Raw genomic sequence first — 26,566 nt, forward strand, 5'->3', positions numbered from 1 at the left:
ATATTAAAATCTAAGTTTAGATGACTTTTATAAGTCCATAAATAATGCCGCGAGACTCACAATTTCTTAGCAAAAGGCACAAACGGAACGCTTTCCAAACACACACGTAATATCAAAACCTAACAAGGCTTTAGCAATAAAATTGAGCAATAGCTGCGATACTTTCTTCCAACCGGTTTTTGAATGCCACAGTCAAGTGACACGACTTTGAACAAGCTGCATATATTGGATGCCACGCCATTTTGCTCGAGCCTCCTTCCGCCAAATAGATATATGCTAGAAGGGATATATATATATATTTAAAGGATATATTAGCAGTTTGTTTGTTGCATTGAGAAGTTAAGAATTAATTCCACTTTTATTTTTTTTTATAGAAGAATTCCACTTTTCATATTTGAAGAGCATCACGTTTGATATGTAATGAATATGGATAATTGGCTGAAGCATAGAATGAGCTACTTTGGTTTAAATCATACAAAGTTTAAATCATATTTATATGTTTCAGTTAGCTCAATTGATAAAGTCTTTGATGATTGAATAAGATATTTAAGATTCAATTCCTTTCTATACTAAAAACTAACTGATATCTTGGTCTAATGATAAAAAGTTATCATTAAAAGTAAATGTTATAAGTTGAAATTCTCTATAAAAAAAAAAAAAAATCACATTTTTGATGTCTCAAGTAGGTGATCTATTGGGGGGGGGGGTGGGGCGGGGGGTGTAAGCCATAGAAGAATATTTATACTTGATTTTCTGAAAATATGCGACTATATCAAAATCCAAGTTATGTATGGTACAAGAGACATAAAGTAACTCATTCAAAAATATGTTCCACTTGGCAAGATTTAACCCCCGGGGGCATAAATGAATAATAGGACCTTGTTTTGATGTACTAAATAGCAATATAGATATCTCATTAGAGCTAAATGGGGACGGCAAGCTCAGTGCAAGTGCTAACAAATGCGACGCTTTGCCCTTTTAAGGACCTAGCGAGGCGCATCACCACCAACCTTTCAACCAATTCCAGTTTGTTGACGAGTACTCCAGACTACCAGGTCTGTGTAAAACGCGGATGGGTACAACAAAAATCACCAACCATCCAAGTACACTTTGTACACAACAGCATACCTGCATGGAATGACATGTTAATAAACTGATTATTATGACAGAAACCAAGCATCCAAATAATATCATAATCTAGCAGCAATGAATAGTAGTCTCGTAAGATTTATCTATTCATAACTTGAGTTTTGTGCAAGAGGGAAATGATGCCAAAAAAAAGAAAAGAAAAGGAACTCACACGAAAACCATGAAAATTTGACGCAACAAACTGTCTATGTGGTGAGGCGTAACTGCTCTACAAGTGAAATTCCGTTTCCAATTACACTGCTGAACCCCTTTTTAATGGAGAAAAGGATATGTAGACACAGTTATCTATTACATTAGCAGCCAATCTTCGGATCCTTCAAAAGGCTAGCTAACAATTGCAAAAGGAAACTTATTGTTAACAATCTTAAGAATTCAAGAACAGAAATGACTGCAGCCACCAGATGCTTAAATCTTAACATGAAACATATACCAAACTTCCATCTTATCATAATCTCAAACTATTATAATTTCCAAAAGCTATATATTTTGTCTTAGAAAGATCAAGGAAATGAATGTTATTTTATTTGGTACTTCCTTTTATTTTGAGAAATCATATTAAAAGATCAATTCACTAGAAACACCGAAATTATCCACAATTATTTAGGTTCTCAACTAGCATGCACCAATAATATCTTAGAACATTTTCATGCAGGGAAATGGGAGCGCATGAACATTTTCATAACTTGGTATCAAATACTTCAATATAATAAATCAAAATTTGAAAATCCTCTGATGACTTGTTTTTCTCTGTACCTTGTAATGGTTTTTTTTGTCATTAATCCAATGGACAGTATAGGATCATTTTGAATTTCCGTCACTACTTTTCAAGACCCATGCGGAGCCTTTGGAGACACAAATATCACTCATAACCTGCACAAAGACCATTATATTATTATTGGGATGAGCTGTAATTGACATCGCAATATGTGTGCATAAAAATTTAAAGAAGATAATTTTAGTTAAGAACATAAATAACTAGTAAAAGAGGAGTGCAGAAATCTGGGAAGGTGGTTGACGTTGTGAATCTGCAGATGGAAATTATCCTAGGATTCTCTGTTAATATTCAAGACAAGCAGTGGAAGAAATTTCACCCAGAAGTACAAAAATAAGTGATATGGTGTTACTGAATATCAAGATGATGAATCCACCTAAACCAATCATTTCATGTAAGCTGAACTTAAACTATCATCAAGAGGGTCTAACTTGAAAGTAGTTCCAGTAAGTACCCCTGTAGCATGTTCAAGTGGCAGAATGCAGAAAATCAATCACAAAGTATTTTATGCCTGGGTGATAGAATAACCCCACGAATTTGTGCTAAAGGAATAAGAGTGAGAGTAGATTCTGATGATTGTCATATGGGATAAATTTACACGGACAAAAAACACTACAAGTGGAAATGAGAAGAAGAGGATACAATCTTTAAAACCCCATTTGACACTGACAATGAGATTTGGGATAATAACATTCATACCTATCTAAAACAAAAAACAAAAAAACAAAAAAAAATTATCAATTGCAGCAATAATCTCTTCAATTTTCAGATTTCAAAGATCTTTTATAGAAATTTTATTGAAAATAGACAACTTTACGTATATAAGAATTACAAAATGAAGAATTATCTACATATGTAAAGACCCTATGAAAGATTGAACATAATTACTATCCGTAAGACCCAAAACAAAAGACCATAAGAACTAGCAAAGGTTGCTAGCATGAGTTGTCATGCATTTCACATCTTCAAAATTGCATCAATTTCACTCCCTGCATATAGTCTACAAACAAACATAAGGAACAAGATTCCAGATATCTGAAGAATGATTAGCTACTCCATTCTGCAACCCACATAATAGATCAAAGACCTTATCTAGTAATACCCACTGAATCCCAAACGACCCAAATACAAAATTCCACAACTCAAAAGCCACACCAAAAAGAAGGAAACTCTTAGAGGAGCCTTGACCCTCCACATGGCTTTCCAAGGGAATAATAGAAGGGATGGGCCCTGTAATGTCTCATGCACAGTGAATTATCCACTTCTTTTTAGCTTCCATCTCATCCTATCTTCCCCCTCACTAGCGGGAATATGAGATACTAACAGTTGGAAGAATGAACCCAACCCCTCTATCTCCCAACCATTAAAATTCCTCAAGAACCCCATACCCCAACTCCTCCACCCCTCATCCCATCTCTCCAACAATGACTCCACAGAAGCAACTCTGTCCATGGCAGTTTCAAACAGTACAAGATACATCATCTTCAAAGGCTGATCTCCACACCAACAACTAAAAAAGAACCAGTACAGGTACAGGAACGGTTCGACACGGGATATGGCAATACAATAATTCTAGAAAAACTAGGATACGATACGGCAGTGATAAATGTATTAATTAACTATTAAAGATATTTTTATTTATATATTTTTATATATTGTTAAGCATATATTAATTTAAAAGCAATAATGGATAATAAAGTGAATCTATGGCCTTTAAATTAGCTACTCCATTCTGCAACCCACATAATAGATCAAAGACCTTATCTAGTAATACCCACTGAATCCCAAACGACCCAAATACAAAATTCCACAACTCAAAAGCCACACCAAAAAGAAGGAAACTCTTAGAGGAGCCTTGACCCTCCACATGGCTTTCCAAGGGAATAATAGAAGGGATGGGCCCTGTAATGTCTCATGCACAGTGAATTATCCACTTCTTTTTAGCTTCCATCTCATCCTATCTTCCCCCTCACTAGCGGGAATATGAGATACTAACAGTTGGAAGAATGAACCCACCCCCTCTATCTCCCAACCATTAAAATTCCTCAAGAACCCCATACCCCAACTCCTCCACCCCTCATCCCATCTCTCCAACAATGACTCCACAGAAGCAACTCTGTCCATGGCAGTTTCAAACAGTACAAGATACATCATCTTCAAAGGCTGATCTCCACACCAACAACTAAAAAAGAACCAGTACAGGTACAGGAACGGTTCGATACGGGATATGGCAATACAATAATTCTAGAAAAACTAGGATACGATACGGCAGTGATAAATGTATTAATTAACTATTAAAGATATTTTTATTTATATATTTTTATATATTGTTAAGCATATATTAATTTAAAAGCAATAATGGATAATAAAGTGAATCTATGGCCTTTAAGGCTGCGTTTGAATCGGGTGAAAAGCATTTCCGGAAATGCTTTTCAGTATTTACAGGTGTTTGGTTGCGCACGGAAAACGCATTTTCCGAAAATTAATTTCCGTTGACCAGTGGTCAAGGCTAAAAACGAATTCACCTTCCATTTTCACTTCAAATCTAATTTTCCGGAAAAGAGAAACAGAGCACGAAGAGAGAGAGAGAGAGAGTGAGAGAGAGCCCAAGCACTCCACCTGAAGCACGTCCTCGCCGGTCAGATCGCCATCCTCGTCGCCGTCGCCTCCTTCGTCCTTGATCTCGTCACCTCCGTCGTCACCGATCTCGTTGCCTCCTTCGTCACCGATTGCGCCAAGATCGCGCCGCCCTCTCGATCGCGCCAAGATCGCGATCACGGCGCCAAGTTTGCGCCTGCGAGATCGCGCCGAGATCGCGCCGTCCTCCTCTGGGTCAGATCATTATCTTCGATCTCATCGTCGTCTCGATCGCGATCTTGTTTTGAGAAAAATGAAAAAGAACGCTAAAATGGAAGCTGGGTCGAGTTCACAATTCCCAGACAAGCCGGAGAGAGTGAAGGGTGCTTCCATAGTGCTGGGTTTGATTTAGAGAGAGGTTTTGATCATAGAAACGGTGGTGGGTCGTCTCCCAAAATCGAGATCGACCCGATTCTGGGCCGGACTAGGCCGAACCAGGGGATTGAGATTGAACCGCAGAACCAAGGCGCCGCCCTCTCGATCTCGTCGTCCTCCTCTGATTTTTTTTTTTTTTTTCGTTGCGGTGGTGTGGACGGTGGATTTTCTGTGGGTTTTGTGTTGCTGTTGTTTTTTTTTTTTTTGATGATCTGAGTGTTGTTGTTGTTGTTGTTGTTGTTGTTGTGGTGTTGTTGTTGCTGGAATTTGCTGTTGTGGTTGTTGTTGTTGTTGTTGCCGGAATTCGTTGCCGGAAATTGTGAAAAAATGGTAGGAAAATAGCATTTTCCTAATAGAACCAAACACATGAAAATATTTTCCACAACAATTTTCATAACACAACCAAACACTTAGAAATATTTTCATTTTCCGGAAAATAGCATTTCCGGAAAATAAGTATTTTCCGAAAAATATTTTACAGGAACCAAACGGACCCTAAATGATGTTTAGAAAACAAATCAAGATAAAAAAGAGTAAATACAAGATAATTTTATAAGTGCTTAAAATTGAAATCAATATATAAAAAACATAAATCAAAATCTTCACAAGTTTGGTCTCTCTCTCACTATTAGGAGGTTGGGTTACGATTGTATCATGGGCATTTCCTAGACATATCGGCACTTTATCCCAAAGATATGTGGTACGGATATTGTATCAGATATAAGTACGTGAGCAAAACTGGGGTATCCGTGCTTCCGAGACCAAGTCAACAGTCGTGCCAAAATTGGATTTTGCTACCAGTGCACACATCAAACTGAATGCACTCTAAAGAATGATCTTCGCTCATTCTAATACTCTTCCACTACCTACAACCATGAGTGTCTCGAACAAGTTTCGAACACCATGCACCCCACTCCTCCCCATACTTCATAGTAACTACCCATCTCCACAATCGGTTTTCCTCAAACCCAAACCACCATTACCACTTATCCAACAAATGTTGTATGAGAGTAGTAAGTTTCTGAATCCCCAACCTTCTGCTAGCCAAAGGAGTACACACCTTCTCTCACTCAACCAAAAAATGTTTGAACTCCTCTCCTAAACCACCATAGGATGTTATCAAAGGAAACTTACAAACAAATTTTTTGTAAGTGTCATGCTTTAATGTTTCTCCATTTACAGAATTATTCCAGGGCACAGATAAAGGTTGCAACAAGGAAATATCATTAAATCTGTAATTTTAGATCTTTTATTAACTTTGATTCCAAAATATGAGAGGCATTGCTAGAGGCAACATGCAATGTTGGTGCTTTAGATGCAAAGAAAAGTAATTGAAGGCTCTGTACCATGAACAACTACAAGTAAAGAATTCATTAAAAATAGTAGGCAGCCGGGTACATAAGAACATGTACGGGTACAGAAATGGAATGGGAAGCATATGATAATGATGAGAAAGTATGGCTTTCTAAATCTACATGCTTCAAGGCATACAATACTAAGAATGGGAAGCTATACTTGATAAATTTATACAGAAAAAAAGAAGAAAAAAAGAGATAAAACTTCAAATTCTTAATAGCTGAGCAACAAAAACAAGTTTCATATCATTTTTTTTCTGATAAGTAAAAAATATAAAAATGTTTCATATCATTAAAAAGAAAAAGAAAGAGAAGTTACATACTTGTATCTAATGGATTTAATGAGAAATGAGGAACAGATGAAACGTTCTATTCTCCATAGCATCATAGATGCTTCATAATATAATCTCAATTCTAGCGGCATATGATGTTATACTAACAAATAATTCTTCTGTGAAAGCAGAAGAAGCAACATCTAAGAGTACCAAAGTTATACCAGAAGAGATCCAATAAATGCATCGACAAATTAAAGATAAAATGGTTTTTAGGGTATAGATCTGAAAAGAAGATAAATTCCTAGTATTCAAGAAAATCCCTCCGCATCTTCTCAATATGCCGAGCAATGCTAGAAAGTATAGAGAATAGAGAGAGAAAATAATTTGGCAAACTAGAGCTAGTACACTTAATCAGGGTGAGCCTTCCCCCTAGACAAATAAATTTTCTATCAACCTACAAGCCTCTTCTCCATTTTTTCCAATACAGGGCTCCAAATAATTTGATAGAGGGCTCCAAATATATGTGTGTGCGTGCGCGTTCAATGTACTCAATAATTAGATACAATTGATTTATTAAAATATTGAGCTTTTTGAGTGTTAAAAATATGTAGGTTGCACAAGCAAACAACTACAAACAACCTTGGCTTTGATATCATGTTAAAGACGAGAATGAAATAATATAGAGAAGCGGAAGCAAAAAAGAGAGAATAACACAAGGAATTATGTGGTTTAGCTTGATGGCCTACATCCACAAAAGAAAGCCCTAACAGCTATATCTTTATTGTATAATAAAGTCAACTATTACAGTGAATCCTTAATAGGGTATATATAGAGACTAGAAGCCAGGGTTAGCCTTATATGCGCTTCCAACATAATCAGGCCTCTTGGGCCATTATATCAACATAAACTCAATTTCTTTAACATTGAGTATTAAAGAATGTTGACCTTCATGTGTTCTTTTCTCCCACTCTCTTCTCTATTTTCTTCTTCTCTTTCTTGTGGTACTATTCATGGGAACTATTCATAGTCCCTAAACACCATAAATACTCTATTTTCTTTCTTCCCTACAATCCAAAATCAAGACATTTATTTTATCTATCAAAACCCTAAATACTTTCTTCTACCAAATAACTATCAAATAACTGATGAAACCACCTTGTTTGCCAAAATTTTCCAAATCTTTGGGTCATTACTCATCACACACCTTGAAGATCACTTTTGTTAAATTTGGAAGTGTAATACTCTTTAAGGATCAAAATCCTCTTATGTTCATGACAAGAAGCATGATTTCTGTTGGTGAACTCTCAACCATACAATGTTATATTAGTAAAGTGATCATACAAATATAAATTAAGTCCCTATCATGAAGGCAAAAGAATCCTGTTGTGGTATAGAAATAAGGCCACTCATTAAATCAAATATAGCCAAAATGCTGCAAACATGATTCATATTTTGTACACATGATCATGAGAGGATCCAGATCCATCCTATCAAAGAACTATTCTCTAGAATTTTGCGATACCAACTACTTATAAAGACAACAAATTCCTTTTCTTCTTTACGTTGTTATTATTACTACCACAATTGCTACACTCTTTATTTTGTAATAGATGTTCTAGTTTGAAATAGCATGATTATTATTAAAAACTTAAAAATGTATTGGTTTTATTGAAAATTCCTTCAATTAATATTAAAAGTGGCATGATTTTTAATAAGAATTTTTTTTCCTTTTTTTGAAAAAAGAGAGTGTAGAAAAGGAAATCAAAGAAGTAACAACTTGCACTTTCTTCTGGAAAAATTACATGACAATTAAATTGGGACAGAGGGATCATTGTTTATTTTTATTTGGAAGAAGATCAAAAGCAAAAATGAAGAAACAAAATTAACTAGTGACCTTAGTATATTCAGTATTAGTGATATCCCTCTTAAGAGCCATCTTGGCAGCTTCAGAGACCTCAGCCCTTCTAAGCTTCACATCAGGTCCTCCTCCACGTAGAAGGTTAATTACAACTTTCCTGCAAAAGAAACACATAATTGAGAAGAAGGAAAATTTCAAATAACCTCAATGCACTACATTTCATTCGAACATACTATATGAGTATCATGCAATATTACCACAAACTTTTTTAAAAATTAATAAGGCTCCATTAGAGGAGCTTCAACACCATTGCTTTCAGTTTCACAAACATTTCAATCATGTCCCTAAGGTTCCCATTCAAACAATCAAATCCTTAAATTTTATTAAGCAAGTAATTATTATGAATTTGACAGACCTTAGTGGCTTAGTGCTGTGGCATAATTTGATTATGTTTCAAATTCTCAACCATGTGGGCCCATCAACAATGGCAGGGATATGAGATGGAGATGGAGAGGTTGACCACATGACTTGCACATGCAACCAATCTTCAATATGATATTTGGGAAAATTTGGAGAGAGGCAAACCATTATCATAAAACAAATAAATATCGAGAAAAAAAAGAAAAAAGAAAAAAAGACAAATAGATATCTTATCTTTACTATTAATCTGACAACCCAAATTGACATCTATAAACTACTTCAAACCACCCAAAAATATGTTTTGCAACAGGTGCACAACCCATAGTCTCAGAGTCACAAGAAACAGACCCTGATCGCCCCTACAGCCTTCATCTCACTCCATGGCAACCTTGAGGCCATCATGAAACTACTGAGCTTTCTGCCCTCCATCATATATAGCTAACCAACCCTTTCAGTTATCAGTTAGTTTCAACTAGACAAGTTCATTAGTGATGCTGTGATGGAATTGGTCGATAGCTGCTTAAATCATTTGAATATCTAAAATTACATTTAGAAACACATTTACTTGTTCGCCCCTTTTGTATTTGTTCTTTTTATTTCTCATAATATCTTTTTTACTTGACCCAAGAAAAAAAAATAAAGAATTAGAAAGGCAGTTGCCTATAAAAAGCATATAGAAATGTCCCCTTTAGATTTGGAAAACCAACAATGGCCGAGTCCATTGGCCCATTGACTTGAACATCTGGATTGCCAATGAAGTATTAATCTCTCTCATATGCATGCCATGCTATATATTTATCAACCCATATAAGAAAGAATACAAGTATACAACACATCATCAAGGTCCATCAAATAGCTGTTATATTGGTGCTTTAAAATTCAAGAACTTGATTGTTCAAATTAAAACTCATTTAGACCTAAAAATTGGGCAGTCAAGGACATAACTAAATTTCTTTTTAAGTTAGATTAGATGAAAGGAAACTCAATTCTTTGAAATTAAAATAACCTCAATGGATCATATTCTGGGTGTTCCGGGGATGACTTTAAGACGTAACGACCATTAATCTCTGTTGCAACTTGGTTTATGAATTCCTTCAACTCCTCTGGAGCATCAACGCCAGATGCAGCATCAACTACCCTTCTAGCATCTGCCTTTGGAAGTGTAGATTGGGAAAGTGCCAAATCACGCAGACCTTGGCATATCTGTTGAAAGCTGCCAGGCAATTAACACTATCATTCTACTATCCATTATTGCAGCAAGTTTCAAGAAAAAAAATGGACATTGTTTAATCAATGATTAGGAAATTAATAGGTTAAAAAATTGCATAACATGCAGAATGCTTGCCTTTAGTTTTATTAGTAATAAGTTTATTTAGAAAATGCTAGAATGCCTTCAACAAAAAATAAAAATAAAAAATGCTAGAATGCACCAACTATACAGGAATTATACTAGATGTATATCGCAGCTAAGCTTTAAAAGTAGGATTATCAATAAACTCTAATACGTTTGAGAAGGAGAAACTTCCTGATGCCGACACCCACTATGAACAAAGTTCTTAGGAAGTGTAGTTTTAGATATAGATCTTTCCTCTCACGCCCTTCAAAGTTTCTTGCATTCCTTTCCATCCAGATGCATTACATCATGCAATCACGGGTGGCATTCCATATCTCACAGTTCCAATGTCTCCCGCTACAGCCTTGCCAGCAAGCTAGTAAGTTGACAACTCTTCCAAGTATCACCCACTAAACCCCAAAAAAAAAAAAAAACCATATCCCACAACTCCCTTGCAATGAGACAATGCAACAACAAGTAATCCATTATCTGCCCATCCCCCTTGCACATACAACACTAGCTCATCAAAACAATGTTTCACTTCCTTCGGTTATCCACTATAAGGATTTTCCCCAAAGAACCAACCCAGATAAACAATGCCACTTTTTTAGGACTTTAGGCTTCCAAATGCTTTTCCATGGGAAATTCTCAACTCTAGTTGCAGAATACTATAAATATGAATGGTAGAAAATGCTACATAGGTGACTTTGAATGATAACATGACCTAAAACATGATAAATAATAATAACCAAGTGAGAAAAAAAATATGAAGGACTCCAACCTTCGCTAGTTTACCAAGCTCAAAAGCGGAATTTACATTCCGTTTTGAAACTACTAAAATATATTTTTTGATAAGTAATCATTTTATTGATGTGGGGGAACTAGATCATGTACACAGGAAGCATGCATGGGGTAGCCTAAAGGATTACAAATAATGAAAACTACAAATGAAAAGAGAGAGAATCAAAGAAATCTATAATAGACTAAATATACCACCAGCACCAAATTACCTACAAGAAGAACACTTAAAATGCCACTACAATAGACCTACCACCAAAACTGCCACGATCTCCTTGTCCTAGTAAAACCCAACAGACATAAAATTCAAGAAAACAAGTTCTAACACTAAACAGAATTTTCAAAAATTGTAAAGCATTAAAATCATTGGTTATCTTTTGTTTTTTCTATTCAAACTAGTAACTGTTTCAACCCTAAAATACTTGTAAGAGGACCTTCAGAGCCATATGAGTGTCTTGCCTTAAATAAAATCACATGTGATCCTTAGAGAAACAAAATACTTATAACCTACTTTACTTGCCAAAACTGATACGCTCTTCTAACCTACTTTACTTGCCAACACTGATACACTCCTCTGGCTGTGTCAAACAATTAATCGAATCCAGATAGATGCAAGCAAAAAGCAGTATGCATATATGGAAAGGATTTGTCTAATCTTTGGTTGTTCATTCAATATTAAGTTCATTATATACACATACCAGACAACTATCATGGATTTTTTACAGTATAAAGACTGCTTGGTGTTGAAAATCAAAATAGAGGTAATTAAAAATGACAACCAAGGGATTTTCTTTTTTGCCCATGGACAATCAAGGGTTTATACTACAGTAAAATGTAAAAAAAAAAAAATATAAGATCCAAAACCCTACCTGCAAACCTTGTGAGTTTGAAAAACTTTTGGGAGGACCTTTGGCAGAGCTACTCGGGCTTCTTCTGACATAGTCTTCCTCCCACTGGATACTACACTTGCATTTTTGGCCAAATCTTCATCAGAGTTCCCAGTTTTTCGAGGCATACGAGTCATGATAGGCTTTGAGACAGCATTATTTTCCTGAGCCCTATCTTTTTTTATTCCAATAGCATTATAAACATCTTTCTCCATTTGGGCCCAAAAATCATTTTGGGCCTTAAGAATTTCTGGGGAAGGTTTTATAGATGCATCATCAGTAGGCCTTTTGAATTTCCAATCATTAGATTTAAAGGAAGATCTATTGACAGCGAAAGCTTCCAGGAAGGGTTGAAGTTTTTTTATAAATCTTAATGGGAAATCTGATTCTGAAATTGTTAATTTTTCCCTAAATAACAGAAGGGTGTAATTCCTAAAAATGTATGATTCACTGCCCTCTTGGTTTAGCAATATACTTTTTGGAGTCCAAACTCCATGGATTAGGAGAGCATGCTCCTGAAGGACTAGCAAAAATTCTTCATTGGAGTAATCTGGAGCAAAGTGTTTCAGAAATTTGAATCGTTGAACTGGAGGCCCCTATTAAGAAAAGCAGCCAAATTAATAATACAGAAAATCAAGAAAAAAAATGTTGAAAAACGGGTCTGAAAGCACAGTCAAGATTCTTTATATAGAATGTGTGGAGAAAAAAAAAAGGTTAAAAATTTCATTTGAAAGTAACACTGATGAAATAAGAAAATGATCTGAAGTTCAGATTAATGACTACATAAACAATGTAACCTGTGCTGTTTGAACCTAGGATGCAGAATTTGCTCACATAGGTGGCAAATTGCTCTGGAATGTGCACAGCATTCACACAGAATGCAGTCCAATTCATGAATTTAGACCAACTTAAACATAAAATTTGATTACTTAGTCATCTTATCAGTATCAGGGTTGGAATACAAACTAATGGACTAGAGAATTGGACTTATTGCCATTAAGCTACTTTATTTCTTTTGATAAGTTAGATACATAGATTTATTTATTTCATTCAATTGCAAAAAAATAAAGTGAAGAACTATTTATAATATAAATGTATAGATACTTTCCATAGTCTCAACCCTAAGATAATTTCAAAACCATTACTCTCTTGCTCTTCCTCTTGCTTTACATATTTGTATCCCAGGAATGAACCATATATTGTGAACCAAACATCAGTAAGAAAAGCAAAAATCCTTACATCACAGACAAGGCAATTATTTATAAAGGGACCAAGAACATTGTACTTGATTTGATAGCATGAGTCATTCCAGTCAAGATCATAAAAGCTTAAATCTGATTGACTGTATCTATTGCACAGTTAAATTTGGCCTTATATAGCAGATGGCATATAATCTTAAATTTGGTTACATAACCATTTATTGGATAGCTAAACCAAGGATTTAAAAGATAAAAAGATTCAAAATTTTATTTTGAATACTGACTTACAAGAAAGGTCCAACATTATCATTACACACACGCAAGTGCCCATTCCTTTGCAAGTGCCAATACATTATCATTACAAAATTCATGCTTGTAGTGTTAAGTAGTAGCAACAAACCTCGCAGAGAAGCTTCTTGATACGTTCTCCCAGAGGAAGTGAAAACAAAAGCCTGAAACATTATCCATTAAAAATTTTAAAATTCAACATGCAAAGCGGCTACTTGAAGTGTTTCAGTCTCTGTTCACATAGCAAGGCAATAAACACATAAATAAATAAATAGTTTCTGTATTATAATTACAGAGGCTGGGGGCAGCAAAAGACCAAAGGGCTCATAACATTCCTATCAACAAACACCAGGTACCTCAACAAAATTGTTTTTTTTTTTTTTTTTTGAAAGTAGCTCAAATGCTCAATAGAATTAATATAATTAATGTAGCAGCGGTTACATGTCAGAAATGTAACTAAGCAGAAAGTGCTGAACTTCACAAGAATAGAATGAGGTGAAGGTACTATAACTTTATTTGACTGTATGCTAGCTTCTCCATTAATACACTTGCATGAATATATAGATCATAAAAGCCACCAAACCTGATGCTGTAGCAAAACGAAAATTATTTTAGAACTCATAATTTCAAATTTTATTATTTATCTCATAGGAAATTGGATAATTGTAGACATATTCAGATAGGGATTAGATTTGAGATTAGATAGGGATTAGATTTGAGATTAGATAGGGATTAGTATTTGAGTTCAGATAGGATAAGTTGTTATCTTTTATCTCTTTATTTCTTGGAAACTCTAGCTCTATATAAGCTCTTGGTTTATTTGTATAAGGATAGACAACTGATTAATGAAATTCAGATTGGAGATTTTCCAATAAGTTAAGTGCTGATTCCTAACACCTTAGGTGTTGTTGCCTAAGTTTCTTGCTTGGTGCTGATTCCAGGCAACCCAAGGTGCTGATTCTTAGGATTTATCTTTTAATTTTCTTTGATTGTCATGCATAAAAACCATTCATCAAGCAACATATAATTGCATTCTGCAATATTCGCTAAAGCCCACTCAAGAGGAACTCAATATATAGAAATTTGTAAGATAAACACTTGCATTTAATAGCTGCAACATTTAGCAGAACATAAAAAAAAGAGCTAACATATCAAAATTAAGATACGTACACCTACAATGCTCTTAACATTACTGACAGTATCCAGGAACTGAACGATAAGGACAACAATACCTTGTTGAAGGACCTTTGGGCTTAATGTTGTTGTTGCCTGCCCCAGGACACAAGGAGTCAACATAGTCAGACCTTCAAACAACAATTAAAATTTAGACAATATGATTGGCATAATTGCTTTAAATAGAATAAGTTTAAAACACTTGCAAGACATAAGGGTGAAGTAATTGCGACAAAGATGATGCTCTTTCTATCCCTATATAAGTGCAACATTTGAAGCAGCACAACTATTAATGAAAAGGTAAAGATAAGTGTTCTTCCTAAAATAACCTTTGCTTTATATTAGAGGTGGCACGGCCTTAATAAGAATCATCTTTTGTTTTTGGGAAAAAAAGTCAATGGTAATATAGGGAATTGAATTTCTACTTTTGAAAAGTGTTATTTATTTTGAGACATCCCAAAGAGAAAAGCATATCACTTATATGGGACGTGGCGAGTATATATTGTGGATGTTAGCTAGCTCAAATTCCATTAGTAAAGTTCAAATCCCACTGAGAAAGAAGACGGATTTAGAGGAAATGAGAGGACTGCCTCTCGTTATGTAACCCATATGCACAATGGACCCAAAAAAAAAAAAAAAAAGAAGAAAAAGAAGATAATATGTATCAATAACTAAATAAAAGCCATACGGGTTCATTGTAAATTGTATAGGAGAGCCTTCTTGTGCTGCCATTCTTTGTAAATATCTAGCAGAGAAATCAGTCTTTGAGCCATGGTACTTGAGAGCAACCCAAGGCTGAAAAAGAAAAGAAAGAACAAAATATTCAAGAGGTGACTAATTAGTTCTCAATTTGCTGCAAAGATGTAACCATAAGAATAAAAGCATCCAATAATGTAGGCAGCTGTATGGCCATAAATATATCAAGGGAAAGATGACTAGTGCTGGAAACAGCCCAGAATGATGGACTAAAATAAAATAAAAGAGCAGCGATTGTTGCACATCAGTGTGTATGGACACACAGGTGGGCAAACAACTGAAAACATGAGTTGAAGACACGATTTCAAGTTGTTGCACACCTGTGTCCATACCACCGATGTGCAACAAGTATTACCAAAAATAATATAAGTTGTCAGAGTTCTACTACATGACAAACCAAACATCTGATTCCTACCAACACACATATGTAGTCAAATTTCCATATGTAGAATAAAACATATTAGTCACAATAACCAAATCAGAAAATAAAATTGTATCATGTGATAAGCAAGAAACTAAATAAAAATATAATCCAGTCAGAAATACCTCTATTCACATGTCAAAAAGATAGCTTATAAGGTCAAAGCAAAAAAAAAATTGATGGAAATTTAAGCTATCAACATTCTAACATAAACAGTCTCAAACATAACATAACATTAATCTATTACTGTTACCCGTGCTCCTGTCTCAAATATAACATGTATCCATTATACATACAGAATCGATTACAATATAACTCTACTATTCAGACCCTTTAAATCATTTTAACTTCCATTGGATCAACAGATCAAACCACATAAAATGGCTACTCAGAACACAATGTATAAACATCCAAACAGGGATTGTTGCTACAAAACTTTATTTTCAGGCAGATAAGCACATAAGATTCTTTTTTTTAATATTTTTTTTCATAAATAAGTAAAAATTTTATTAAGCTTGAATGAGAAAAAACACCAAACAGTCACAGGACATATACTTTAAGGGATATTCCATTGAAACTAAGCCCCCCTCCAACTCAACAAATCAGCTACAGCAGCATCTTTCTTGTCAGCCAGCCTATATAATCTAGAAAATTTCTCTTTTGGGTCTCGCTTTCCACTCCACCAATCATGCCAATATCAAACCATAGTTCCAAAACCAACCTCATATCTGATGAAACCAGAAAATTGCTCCCAGCCCTTCATGATAAGCTTCCAAAGGCAAGAACCATGAGCTCCTGTCACAATTTTAGAGCACCAGCCCCCCTCCCCAATCACTACCATACCTTATAGCCACCAGTCTCCTCCAAAGAGCATCTTTCTCAATGGCAAACCCCCAAAGCCATTTATGCAGCAAAGACTAATTAAAGAGCGCTAAATTCCGCACGCCCAGACCACCTACCTGAATTGGTTACAGAACTGCTGCCACTTAACAAGATGGAATTTAAAATCATCTCCCATCCCACCCCACAAAAAGTCCTATTGCAATTTTTCAATTCAAGCTGCAATAGACGGGGAATAGGAAATAAGGAGAATACATACGTTGGCAAGCTGGAGAGAGTGCTCTTCATTAGTGTTAATCTACCACAATTTGATAGGTACAGATTCTTCCAACCTGCTAAGCGATGTTCCAGCTTTTCAAGAACAAATATGAAGCTCCAAGTAGGAGAGGCAGAATACATACACGCTTAAGCAATTGACATAAACTGACAAAAATGCTCACTGCCAGGCAGGTCAATCTTATGAATTGTTTGTGCTTACAGAGGACATTAGTAATTTCCCTAAAATGTTTTGTAAAGAGTAAGGAGTACTTTCGTCACATAAGAAAACTGCCAATTCCATTGAGTCATTGCGGACTTGAACTAGAAATTCACTAACCTTAGCTAGTACATGAGAGAGAGAGAGAGAGAGAGAGAGAGAGAGAGCAATAAGAGTCCAAGTTGACATAGGACAGGAAAAGAAATCAAATTAGATTTGGAATTCCTGGACAGATGAGTTAGGATTTTGAAGAATTTGGGTTAGGGTTTGGTGGAAAAAGGCCAGTAAATATTATGCAATAGAGGGTTTTTAAAGGTGAAAAGGAGTAGTAGAATTTGGGAATGAAACAAAACGGAAAATATAAAGAATTGGGTTGTTTTTCCAAGATTGTGAACAATAACCCGTGAACAGTACTCTGGTTGTTTGTGGGTTATCTAGGGCTATTTGATGGGTTGAAGGATTTGAAGTTTTGAATTTAAGAGTTTTAAATGTGACAAATCGATAAGTGGGTACTAGATTTCAAGCTGCTGGAACTTTAAGAACAAAGATAGGGAAAAAATAAAGGCATCACACCTCAGGAATGTTGTATAAACATCATAGCTTCTGAAAATTTAGATAATTTAATCTTCTCCTCTTAAATAAAAATCATTAGCTTTATATAGATAGAAGACTAATACCTAAACCTAGTGGCTTGAAAACTTACTAAAAGTTGAACTCTTGGGGCTTTTACCACTAAGCCCAAAATAAATAACTAAAAATAGGCCAATGTACCATTAGTATAGCACATCCCTAGAAACCGTAAACAAATTTGCCCGACTTCAAAACCTCAATATCACATGTTAAAATACTATTGTGAGTGTCCATATAAACACATTATCTATATATTAATAAACCCATCAACTGCTAAAAATTACTTGACAGACTTTGGAAAGTCGGTAACTGCTAGATATCAGCACAACCAAATATAATCAACTAGTATCCACATACAGCCAAATGTTCATGACAAATGAACTCTTGATAAGGGAAAATTATCTTGTGAGATTGTCTTATGAGATATCTCGCTCACATGTGTGGGTCTCCCATGTTCTGAGAGAGGTCTCATGAGATACATTCTCCTTTTTGATAACTCAATAGTTGGGGGTGGGGAGATTTGAACCCTGGATGTCTCCGTTGGAAACACCAGAAGGTGCCAACCAGTACACAAAACTTTTTTTTTTTTTGGTCAAAGTTCGGACCTAAATCTCAGACTCTCAGCACTTATCAAATTGCCACTATATGCTTTAGTAATCTCGTGTATCCACAATAGTATTGTTAAAGGAGTGCTTAATTACACTTAAAGCTCAAAGCCCCAAGGTCTAAGTGCTTCACTTGGTTGAAGCAAAACTCATTTAATGAAGTGTGTCTCAAGCATGCTCTTTTGGCACTTTTTGACAAAGCACACTAAGGCGTGCTTTCTTTTTCTTTTTCTTTTTCTTTTTTGGTTAAAAATATATAAATCATTAAAATTAATTGCTTGATCTAGAAGGAAATAACATGGACTATTGATTTTTTATAAAAGCACTATTCTTAAGGTGCTATATTACACCCCTAAAAAAAATTACATATCAATAGACACAAACCATGATAATTATTACAAAAATAATTTGAGATCTTATTATCGTTATTTCTTATCACCTTTGAAAAGGTAACACTAATGTTCTTATATTTTTTTTCTCTTTGATTAAAACTTTGCTTCTTTATTTTTTTTCCTACCATTGTATTCCTTTTTTAAATTTTAAACGTTCACAGACACATAAATGAGAATAGTTTATTAGTTATATCAAAAAGGAAGGCATAAAGAATATTCACCAAAGAAAAAGAAAAATATCTAATAACATTATATATATATATATATAGGGAAGACTTGCAAACTGTAATAACTAATAACTAATATTGCCCCCCTGGATAGGGAAAAAATAAAGGCATCACACCTCAGGAATGTTGTATAAACATCATAGCTTCTGAAAATTTAGATAATTTAATCTTCTCCTCTTAAATAAAAATCATTAGCTTTATATAGATAGAAGACTAATACCTAAACCTAGTGGCTTGAAAACTTACTAAAAGTTGAACTCTTGGGGCTTTTACCACTAAGCCCAAAATAAATAACTAAAAATAGGCCAATGTACCATTAGTATAGCACATCCCTAGAAACCGTAAACAAATTTGCCCGACTTCAAAACCTCAATATCACATGTTAAAATACTATTGTGAGTGTCCATATAAACACATTATCTATATATTAATAAACCCATCAACTGCTAAAAATTACTTGACAGACTTTGGAAAGTCGGTAACTGCTAGATATCAGCACAACCAAATATAATCAACTAGTATCCACATACAGCCAAATGTTCATGACAAATGAACTCTTGATAAGGGAAAATTATCTTGTGAGATTGTCTTATGAGATATCTCGCTCACATGTGTGGGTCTCACATGTTCTGAGAGAGGTCTCATGAGATACATTCTCCTTTTTGATAACTCAATAGTTGGGGGTGGGGAGATTTGAATCCTGGATGTCTCCGTTGGAAACACCAGAAGGTGCCAACCAGTACACAAAACTTTTTTTTTTTTTAGTCAAAGTTCGGACCTAAATCTCAGACTCTCAGCACTTATCAAATTGCCACTATATGCTTTAGTAATCTCGTGTATCCACAATAGTATTGTTAAAGGAGTGCTTAATTACACTTAAAGCTCAAAGCCCCAAGGTCTAAGTGCTTCACTTGGTTGAAGCAAAACTCATTTAATGAAGTGTGTCTCAAGCATGCTCTTTTGGCACTTTTTGACAAAGCACACTAAGGCGTGCTTTCTTTTTCTTTTTCTTTTTCTTTTTTGGTTAAAAATATATAAATCATTAAAATTAATTGCTTGATCTAGAAGGAAATAACATGGACTATTGATTTTTTATAAAAGCACTATTCTTAAGGTGCTATATTACACCCCTAAAAAAAATTACATATCAATAGACACAAACCATGATAATTATTACAAAAATAATTTGAGATCTTATTATCGTTATTTCTTATCACCTTTGAAAAGGTAACACTAATGTTCTTATATTTTTTTTCTCTTTGATTAAAACTTTGCTTCTTTATTTTTTTTCCTACCATTGTATTCCTTTTTTAAATTTTAAACGTTCACAGACACATAAATGAGAATAGTTTATTAGTTATATCAAAAAGGAAGGCATAAAGAATATTCACCAAAGAAAAAGAAAAATATCTAATAACATTATATATATATATATATATAGGGAAGACTTGCAAACTGTAATAACTAATAACTAATATTGCCCCCCTGGCCCTACCTTGCTTTTGGATATATTTTGATTGAGAATATTTCTTTCAATCATAGCTATCACAAATATGATTTTTATAAGCGCAATAGGATTATTTTAAATGTTATATTCAAATTTTCTATAACTAGATTATCATCTTATTGTCCATTGATAATTATTTTTGAAATTATTGTATAAAATTTTATGAAATTGAAAAAACTTTGTAAAATTTGAACTTATAAACTTTGTGTAATTGTACTATTTATTTTAGCTAATAGGCAAAATATATTACTATATTAATTAATTAATTTTTTTTATATAATCTTTTTATTTAAAGTTATTATATATTGTATTTAAAAAATGTGTGATTTACTTCAATCAGGGACAGACTTACACATTGCACTTCAGGCCTAGGCTTCAAGAGGTCTATGCGCTTAAGTGCACTAAACACTTTTATCAACACTATCACTGGTCCACGATCCATAGAACTTTTGATCAACTTATACATGCATTGATTTTTCAAGTTATCATTTGATTTAGGGGAGAGGGGGGAGAAGAGTGAGAATAACATTCAAAGAAAAATGTCTACCTTATTCCTAAAACACTGCATACATATTCTTTCATGCAAGTAATTAGAAAAGTTTGGCTGTTCATACTAAAAGGAGAAAAATAACTAGATAAATCATTTTTATTCTAAGCTGAATATAATGTATCAAAAACTAATTGTGATATTTCTTGTTCAACCAACATACCTCTTCATCATCAGTTTTCTTCTCAGTTGAAGGCTCCATCCGCTTGTTCTAAGCCAATGAAAACAAATTGATAAATGAACTGAAAAATAGTTAAATATCAAGAGAAAAGGGTAAATATGCATAAATAGAACCCAATAGGCGACAAAATTGGCTTCAATGAATTGGATTCAGACTTCAGAGCATCAAAGTACAAAACCAACCCCCCCCCCCCCCGGCCACAAGAAAAAAAAAAATCTTAATGATACATTATACAGCAATACAACTACTGGGGGCTAGAATATTCAAAAGCACCAATGCTTAATGCTAATTCTAATCCCATATCAACGACTGTAGAATAAAATAATTTACATGTCATCTCTAACTAGAAGGGAAAAAAACCTGAAGCTTTTGATGAATAACAGACTATATGATGTCAATACATATTTCATTCAAAACGAATATGAACACCAAATCCATGCAAAGATATTCTTCTGCACTAAATGGCTGCATCGAATAAATATATATACCTGCTTCTTAGATGAACCAACAGATTTTTCTTCAGCAGATTCTTCCAATTCAACAGAAACTTCTGCATCACCTGCAACATTGTTCTTCCTTTTTGAGCCACCAGCCCTTGGATGTTTCAATGACGGTCGGAACTGCACAACTGCATGAATTGAATTCAGGTGTAACTGCATGAAGACAAAGAAGACAAAACCTCTTAAATGGTTATACTACTATTGGGAGCCATGCAGAGAAAGGGAAAAATAGCAAAATTCCATTGTTAAAGAAGAAAGAGAAGAGGAAAGGCTAGGGATTTTCTCTTTCGTTAGAAAACTTAAAACAAATGATACCATTATCTTTCTTTAATCAATGAAAGGGTCATATTGGTTGGACTCCATATTATGCAAGGAGACATTGCTTTTGCTAATTCGAATTGAAGGATGATATAAAATCGATCCATTTTCGGCATCATATCCATAGTTAGCGCATTTTTCATAGTTAGAAGCTCCAACTCCGTATCAAGGTTATGGTCAATATCATCACTATCATCAATAAGAAACCCTTGGCTTGTTATCCAGGAACTTGTTCAAAAATATAATAATGAAAGGAATATAGGAGTTTTCCGCTAGGTATTTCCATATTTGACCAAATAAGATTGCTCAGTTCCTATAGAGCCAATCACTAAAATACCCCTAAGGGGAGAGGGCTAAGCGGAGCCAAAAAAGGTTTTCCGTGAGATGGGAGAAGAAAACTATTAGCCTCTCATGAGGTTAGTGAATAAGTGATTATCTAATAATGAGTAGGAAATATCAGTCTTTCTGCTAAAAAGGATGTACTAAACTCATGATTCATTAGATACTTTTTAGCTCAAATGGCATCTCCCTTCCTTCTAAAAGGGAGATAGAGGATGAGATCATAAGTCAAAGACCTATTAGGAACGCATGAAACTAACCAATATAAAAAATGCAAGGGTAAGTTGGTCAATACAATAAAATTCAAATCACTTTACTTGCCACTCCAAATCCCTTCCTCTTTTAGGAGAATTATAAAAGCGGGCCAAAGAAGGAGAGGAGCTCTCCCTTCCCTCCTTCCTTTCCATATCCAAACAAGAAGTGGGAACTTTCCTTTCCACTTTTCCTTTCTTTTTCCATAACTCCTCATCAAATCAAGGCAATAGATATAACTTGTGTTTATTTTAGATTTTTCAGTAACAACAATAACTTAATATGCTAGTTCCTAACCCAATATATAAACACATTGATAAACATAATTAGCTTATCAAAAAATAATAGCAGAGCAGCACCTATTTAGATAAAAGCCCATCATATTCTAAGAAAAAAAAAAGGTCCATTATGTTCATAAAAAACAAAAAAGAAAGAAAGAAAACAATTGACAGGCATGAGAAAGTATTAAGATTTTTTTTAAGTAATAACATTTAAATCAAGTGAACTGAAGAGTTCACGTGGTTGATGCACAGGAAACAAGTCACCTAAAAAATGATAAAAAAAAGCTGGGAGGCAATGGCGGACAAACCAGAGAGAGAAGAAGAAGAAGAAGGAGCAGAAGGATGATGACAATGTGGCGACAATAGGGCTTCCAGTGTGGTGGCTGCGATCTACAACATGGAACACATTGGTGCAATTTTTATTTTTTATATTCCGGCCAAAATCCCCTCCTTTTCTTTTCTTTTCTTTTTTTCCCACTGAGACCATGCCACCGCCTTGTGCTAGCCATACCCATAAAATAAAAATAAAAAAATTTCTTGGCTGGGTACATATAGTATACATTTGTTCCCATGTGTTGGACACAGGTACTTTGCCATTTTGGGCGTATCTATGCATCCTAGTATATAAAAAAACCAAACTAACATTTCTTTTTTATCAGTAAAGAAGTAAAAACTTCATTAAACGGAAGTAAAAAAAATGGGGCCAAAGTACACAGAGTAAAGTACGGAGAACCCAAACAGGGGAAAAAAAAAAGAGGAGAGAGAAGGTCAACATAGAAACTAGAAAAGATAACAAATCAAAACCACAGGCAGGGGAAGGAGAGAAAGCCTGGTTCCGTGCAAATAAGTTGCTCATGAATTGCAAGCTTTGTCTTCAAAAACACAAGAATTTCTCTCTCCAAAAAGTCAACATCAAACAAGATGGAATCAAACCCAAATTGCCAATTTGTCCTTTTTAACAGGAAGACCAGCCTAGCACTGCAGCAAATCCTGCACTCGTCAAGGCATCACCCAGTAGACACCACATGAAACCCCATAGATCTCTAGCCACCTAACAATGTGAAATAAATGATCAATCATCTCCCTGTCCAACACACACATGCTACACCAATCAAGAATAACTATGCCCCATCTCTTTAAATTATATGTTGTTAAGAACTTGCTTTCACCATCACCTGAATAAAAAAGCCAACCCAAGGTGGAGATTTAAGTCTCCAAATAACTCACCAGGGAAAGGAGGAACCCCCACCTATTCACAAAGCATGGTAAAAAGTTCAAACATTAAAGCCTGAGCCTTAGACAAACTCCAAATCATCCTACCCTCCTAATGCTGGCATAACTGAACAGAGTACAAGTCATCCAAAAATGAATCCAATGATTTCAACTCCCAATCATGCACAGCTTGAATAAAAACTGGGTGCAGGGATACCACCTGATACAGTCAAACAATCATCCCCCAAAACTGAACTCAGTCCCCTGTTCCAATGTCATATTTCGCAAAGTTTGAAAATACGGTCCATCCCTTACTAATATGTTTCCACAGACTCACACCTTTAAGCCTCTCTCACAAGAGCAGTGCACCATCCACCCAATGAAAGCCCATACTTAGTGGCAATCACCCCATCCCACATAAAGTGTCCCCACCACAAAACACCGTAACCATTTCCCTAACAGTACTTGATTGAAGATCATCAAACGCCTAATCCCCAAACTAACATTGAGTGGAATAAATAGGTGATGCTGAAGTTAGAGAAGCACCAAACTCTGATAAATAGGGAACTAAGAAAATATTATATAAGCTGCAAATCAAAGAATTTACTTTCATGTGATAAAAAATACATGTACTTTGCTAAATTTCTGCAAAGGTTCAGGGATTGTCATTTCCTTGAACCTAAAGAAAGGTTGGTATAATTTACCCTAATCAATTTAAACAAAAAAATAAGCCTGCAAGCTGACTAGACCTTCTGAGATTAATATTCCACTAGAAAGCACCTAAATGACATGGCACCATTGCTAGCCATGCAAATCTTGGAAAGATGCTGATTAGCCTAAAAACGCACAAGTGACTGACTTCTGAAACATGCCAGAATATCTACCAATCACAGTTCATGTAATTTCAGCAACACTCAAGAGCATAAATATAGTAGGATAAACATCACAAAACAATAAATACGTACCTTATTACCCATCAGGAGACCAACAGCATAGCCAGTATTGAGTGGCACCTTCCACGATGATGACAAAGTCTAAAAAGAAACCAGAAAATATATATTACAGCGTGCACAAAAAAAAGTTTGACAGCAAAAAAGCCAGGTTACAAGGACATAACAGCCTCAATAAATGTGGTTTTCCATAAATAAAAATTCATAAAACCCCACTGCAAAAATCAAGAAATAATGAGAATTATGACCTGATAAAAGTCACAATTGAACTAAAAAGTAGCAGACTACTACTCAATGATAAAAGAGGACATCAACTATTTCATGATTGGTATTTACCTAAATACTTGGGATACCACTAACTAAATGAGAACTTCATTGCAAAAGCGGAACACTGTCAGGGACCCTGCTAGTAGCTACTTATCCAACAAAAAAATAAAATAAGGGAGCCTAGCCAAACTCAATCCATACTCCAGGAAAAATAAAAAGACTATGCTACCTCGCCTAGTATTATTCAATAGTAATAGTACTCAACTACTCGTTAATTTTTGTGCGATGCACTCATACCAAGGTTGTTAGTTTCCATAATCTTCCACAATTTATTACACATACAAACAAACCAAATTCACAAATTAATCACACACTATCAATTGAAATGTTAAGACTACAAGAAACCCTGCTTCCTTTTCTACTATGTAAACAAAATAGATCCTCATTTGAAAAATACAAGTAGAAACAGACCTGCTTGGTCATATCCAGCCGTTCACCAAAATCTTTATCGTAATTCTTGGAATCAACATCAATTTTCAAATCTACTTCCATTTGTGCACTCACAGGTTTAACCCTAACCTACAAAAACAAACGCAAAATTGAAAACACATAACATTAAGCACCAATGTGATATAAATTATATGAAATTACGCACCTCTTCACATCGATCATCCAATTCATAGGGCCTCCAACACGGCCGCAATGGATATTGCATAACATATAGCTGAGATAAATAGCAAACACATAAATAAGGTATTCTCAAATATAAAAGGCGCTAAGATTTAGGAGAAAATTGAAATACTACTCCACAGACCTTAGTGCCGTCATCCATGGCAGGATTGAAGAAGACGTCAATTTCGCGAACAACTACGTCTTCGTCGCCGTCGCCGTCTTCTTCATCCATTGCATCGTTTTCCTTTGATTCTCCGCCGCCGCCCGACTTGCCGTCGATGTCCATTTTCACAGCGCCATTCGAAGTCGATGCCTCGGCCTTTGCGTTTGCATTTGCATTTGCCGCAATCGCTTCTTGTTCTTCTTTTTTATTCGGAGCGGTGGCATCGAGTTCCTGTGGTTCTGGTTTTGGCACGGATTCTTGGGGCTCCGGTTTCGATACGGGTTCGGATTTCGGTTTCGGTTTCAGCTTGGAGGACTTCGGCGCAAATCTTGAGGTCCGAGACGGAACTTGGCTCGGTCCGTCTATGTCGTCCAGGTCCATGCTAGCTCGAAATCTCTATGTACGTGAAACAGTCGCTACAGTAACTGGTGAGGTTCAAAAGCGAAAAAGGGAAAGGGAGTAAAGAAAGAAAGAAGGAAGGAAAGGGCTGCGAGGTTTTGCGCGCTGAGGTT

General features: G+C 35.1%; 1 protein-coding gene across 3 annotated transcripts; it reads right to left on the reverse strand.

Annotated features, from left to right (window-relative positions):
* Positions 1-728: 728 nt before the first annotated feature.
* Positions 729-26,566, reverse strand: LOC112005111 (uncharacterized). 3 transcript variants are annotated; one of them, XR_010631350.1, is made up of 15 exons: positions 26,034-26,566; positions 25,875-25,943; positions 25,691-25,798; positions 24,968-25,036; positions 21,589-21,753; positions 21,083-21,130; positions 15,208-15,314; positions 14,579-14,650; positions 13,459-13,510; positions 11,842-12,455; positions 9,848-10,054; positions 8,458-8,578; positions 1,903-2,019; positions 1,301-1,473; positions 729-1,128 (listed from the first exon to the last, which is right to left on the reverse strand). XR_010631350.1 is itself a non-coding variant. In XM_065779523.1 (14 exons), exons 1-13 carry the CDS (start codon positions 26,433-26,435, stop codon positions 1,948-1,950), a joined length of 2,106 nt encoding a protein of 701 aa, XP_065635595.1. In that variant the 5' UTR covers positions 26,436-26,566; the 3' UTR covers positions 729-1,128; positions 1,903-1,947. The 3 variants fall into 3 exon arrangements, 1 of the variants encoding a protein (XP_065635595.1); XR_010631349.1 differs by having other exon boundaries at positions 1,301-1,477; XM_065779523.1 differs by lacking the exon at positions 1,301-1,473.

The sequence above is a fragment of the Quercus suber genome, unplaced genomic scaffold (assembly GCF_002906115.3).
Source record: "Quercus suber isolate HL8 unplaced genomic scaffold, Cork oak 2.0 scaffold_211, whole genome shotgun sequence".
Classification (NCBI taxonomy): Eukaryota; Viridiplantae; Streptophyta; class Magnoliopsida; order Fagales; family Fagaceae; genus Quercus; species Quercus suber.

Coding starts and splice junctions, on each gene's coding strand:
- LOC112005111 (XM_065779523.1), bottom strand. CDS start 26,435: ATGGACCTGGACGACATAGACGGACCGAGCCAAGTTCCGTCTCGGACC. Junction 10,055..11,841: donor CAAACTCACAAGGTTTGCAG/GTAGGGTTTTGG, acceptor ATTGCCTGGCAG/CTTTCAACAGATATGCCAAG. Junction 8,579..9,847: donor CCAGAATATGATCCATTGAG/GTTATTTTAATT, acceptor TTTCTTTTGCAG/GAAAGTTGTAATTAACCTTC.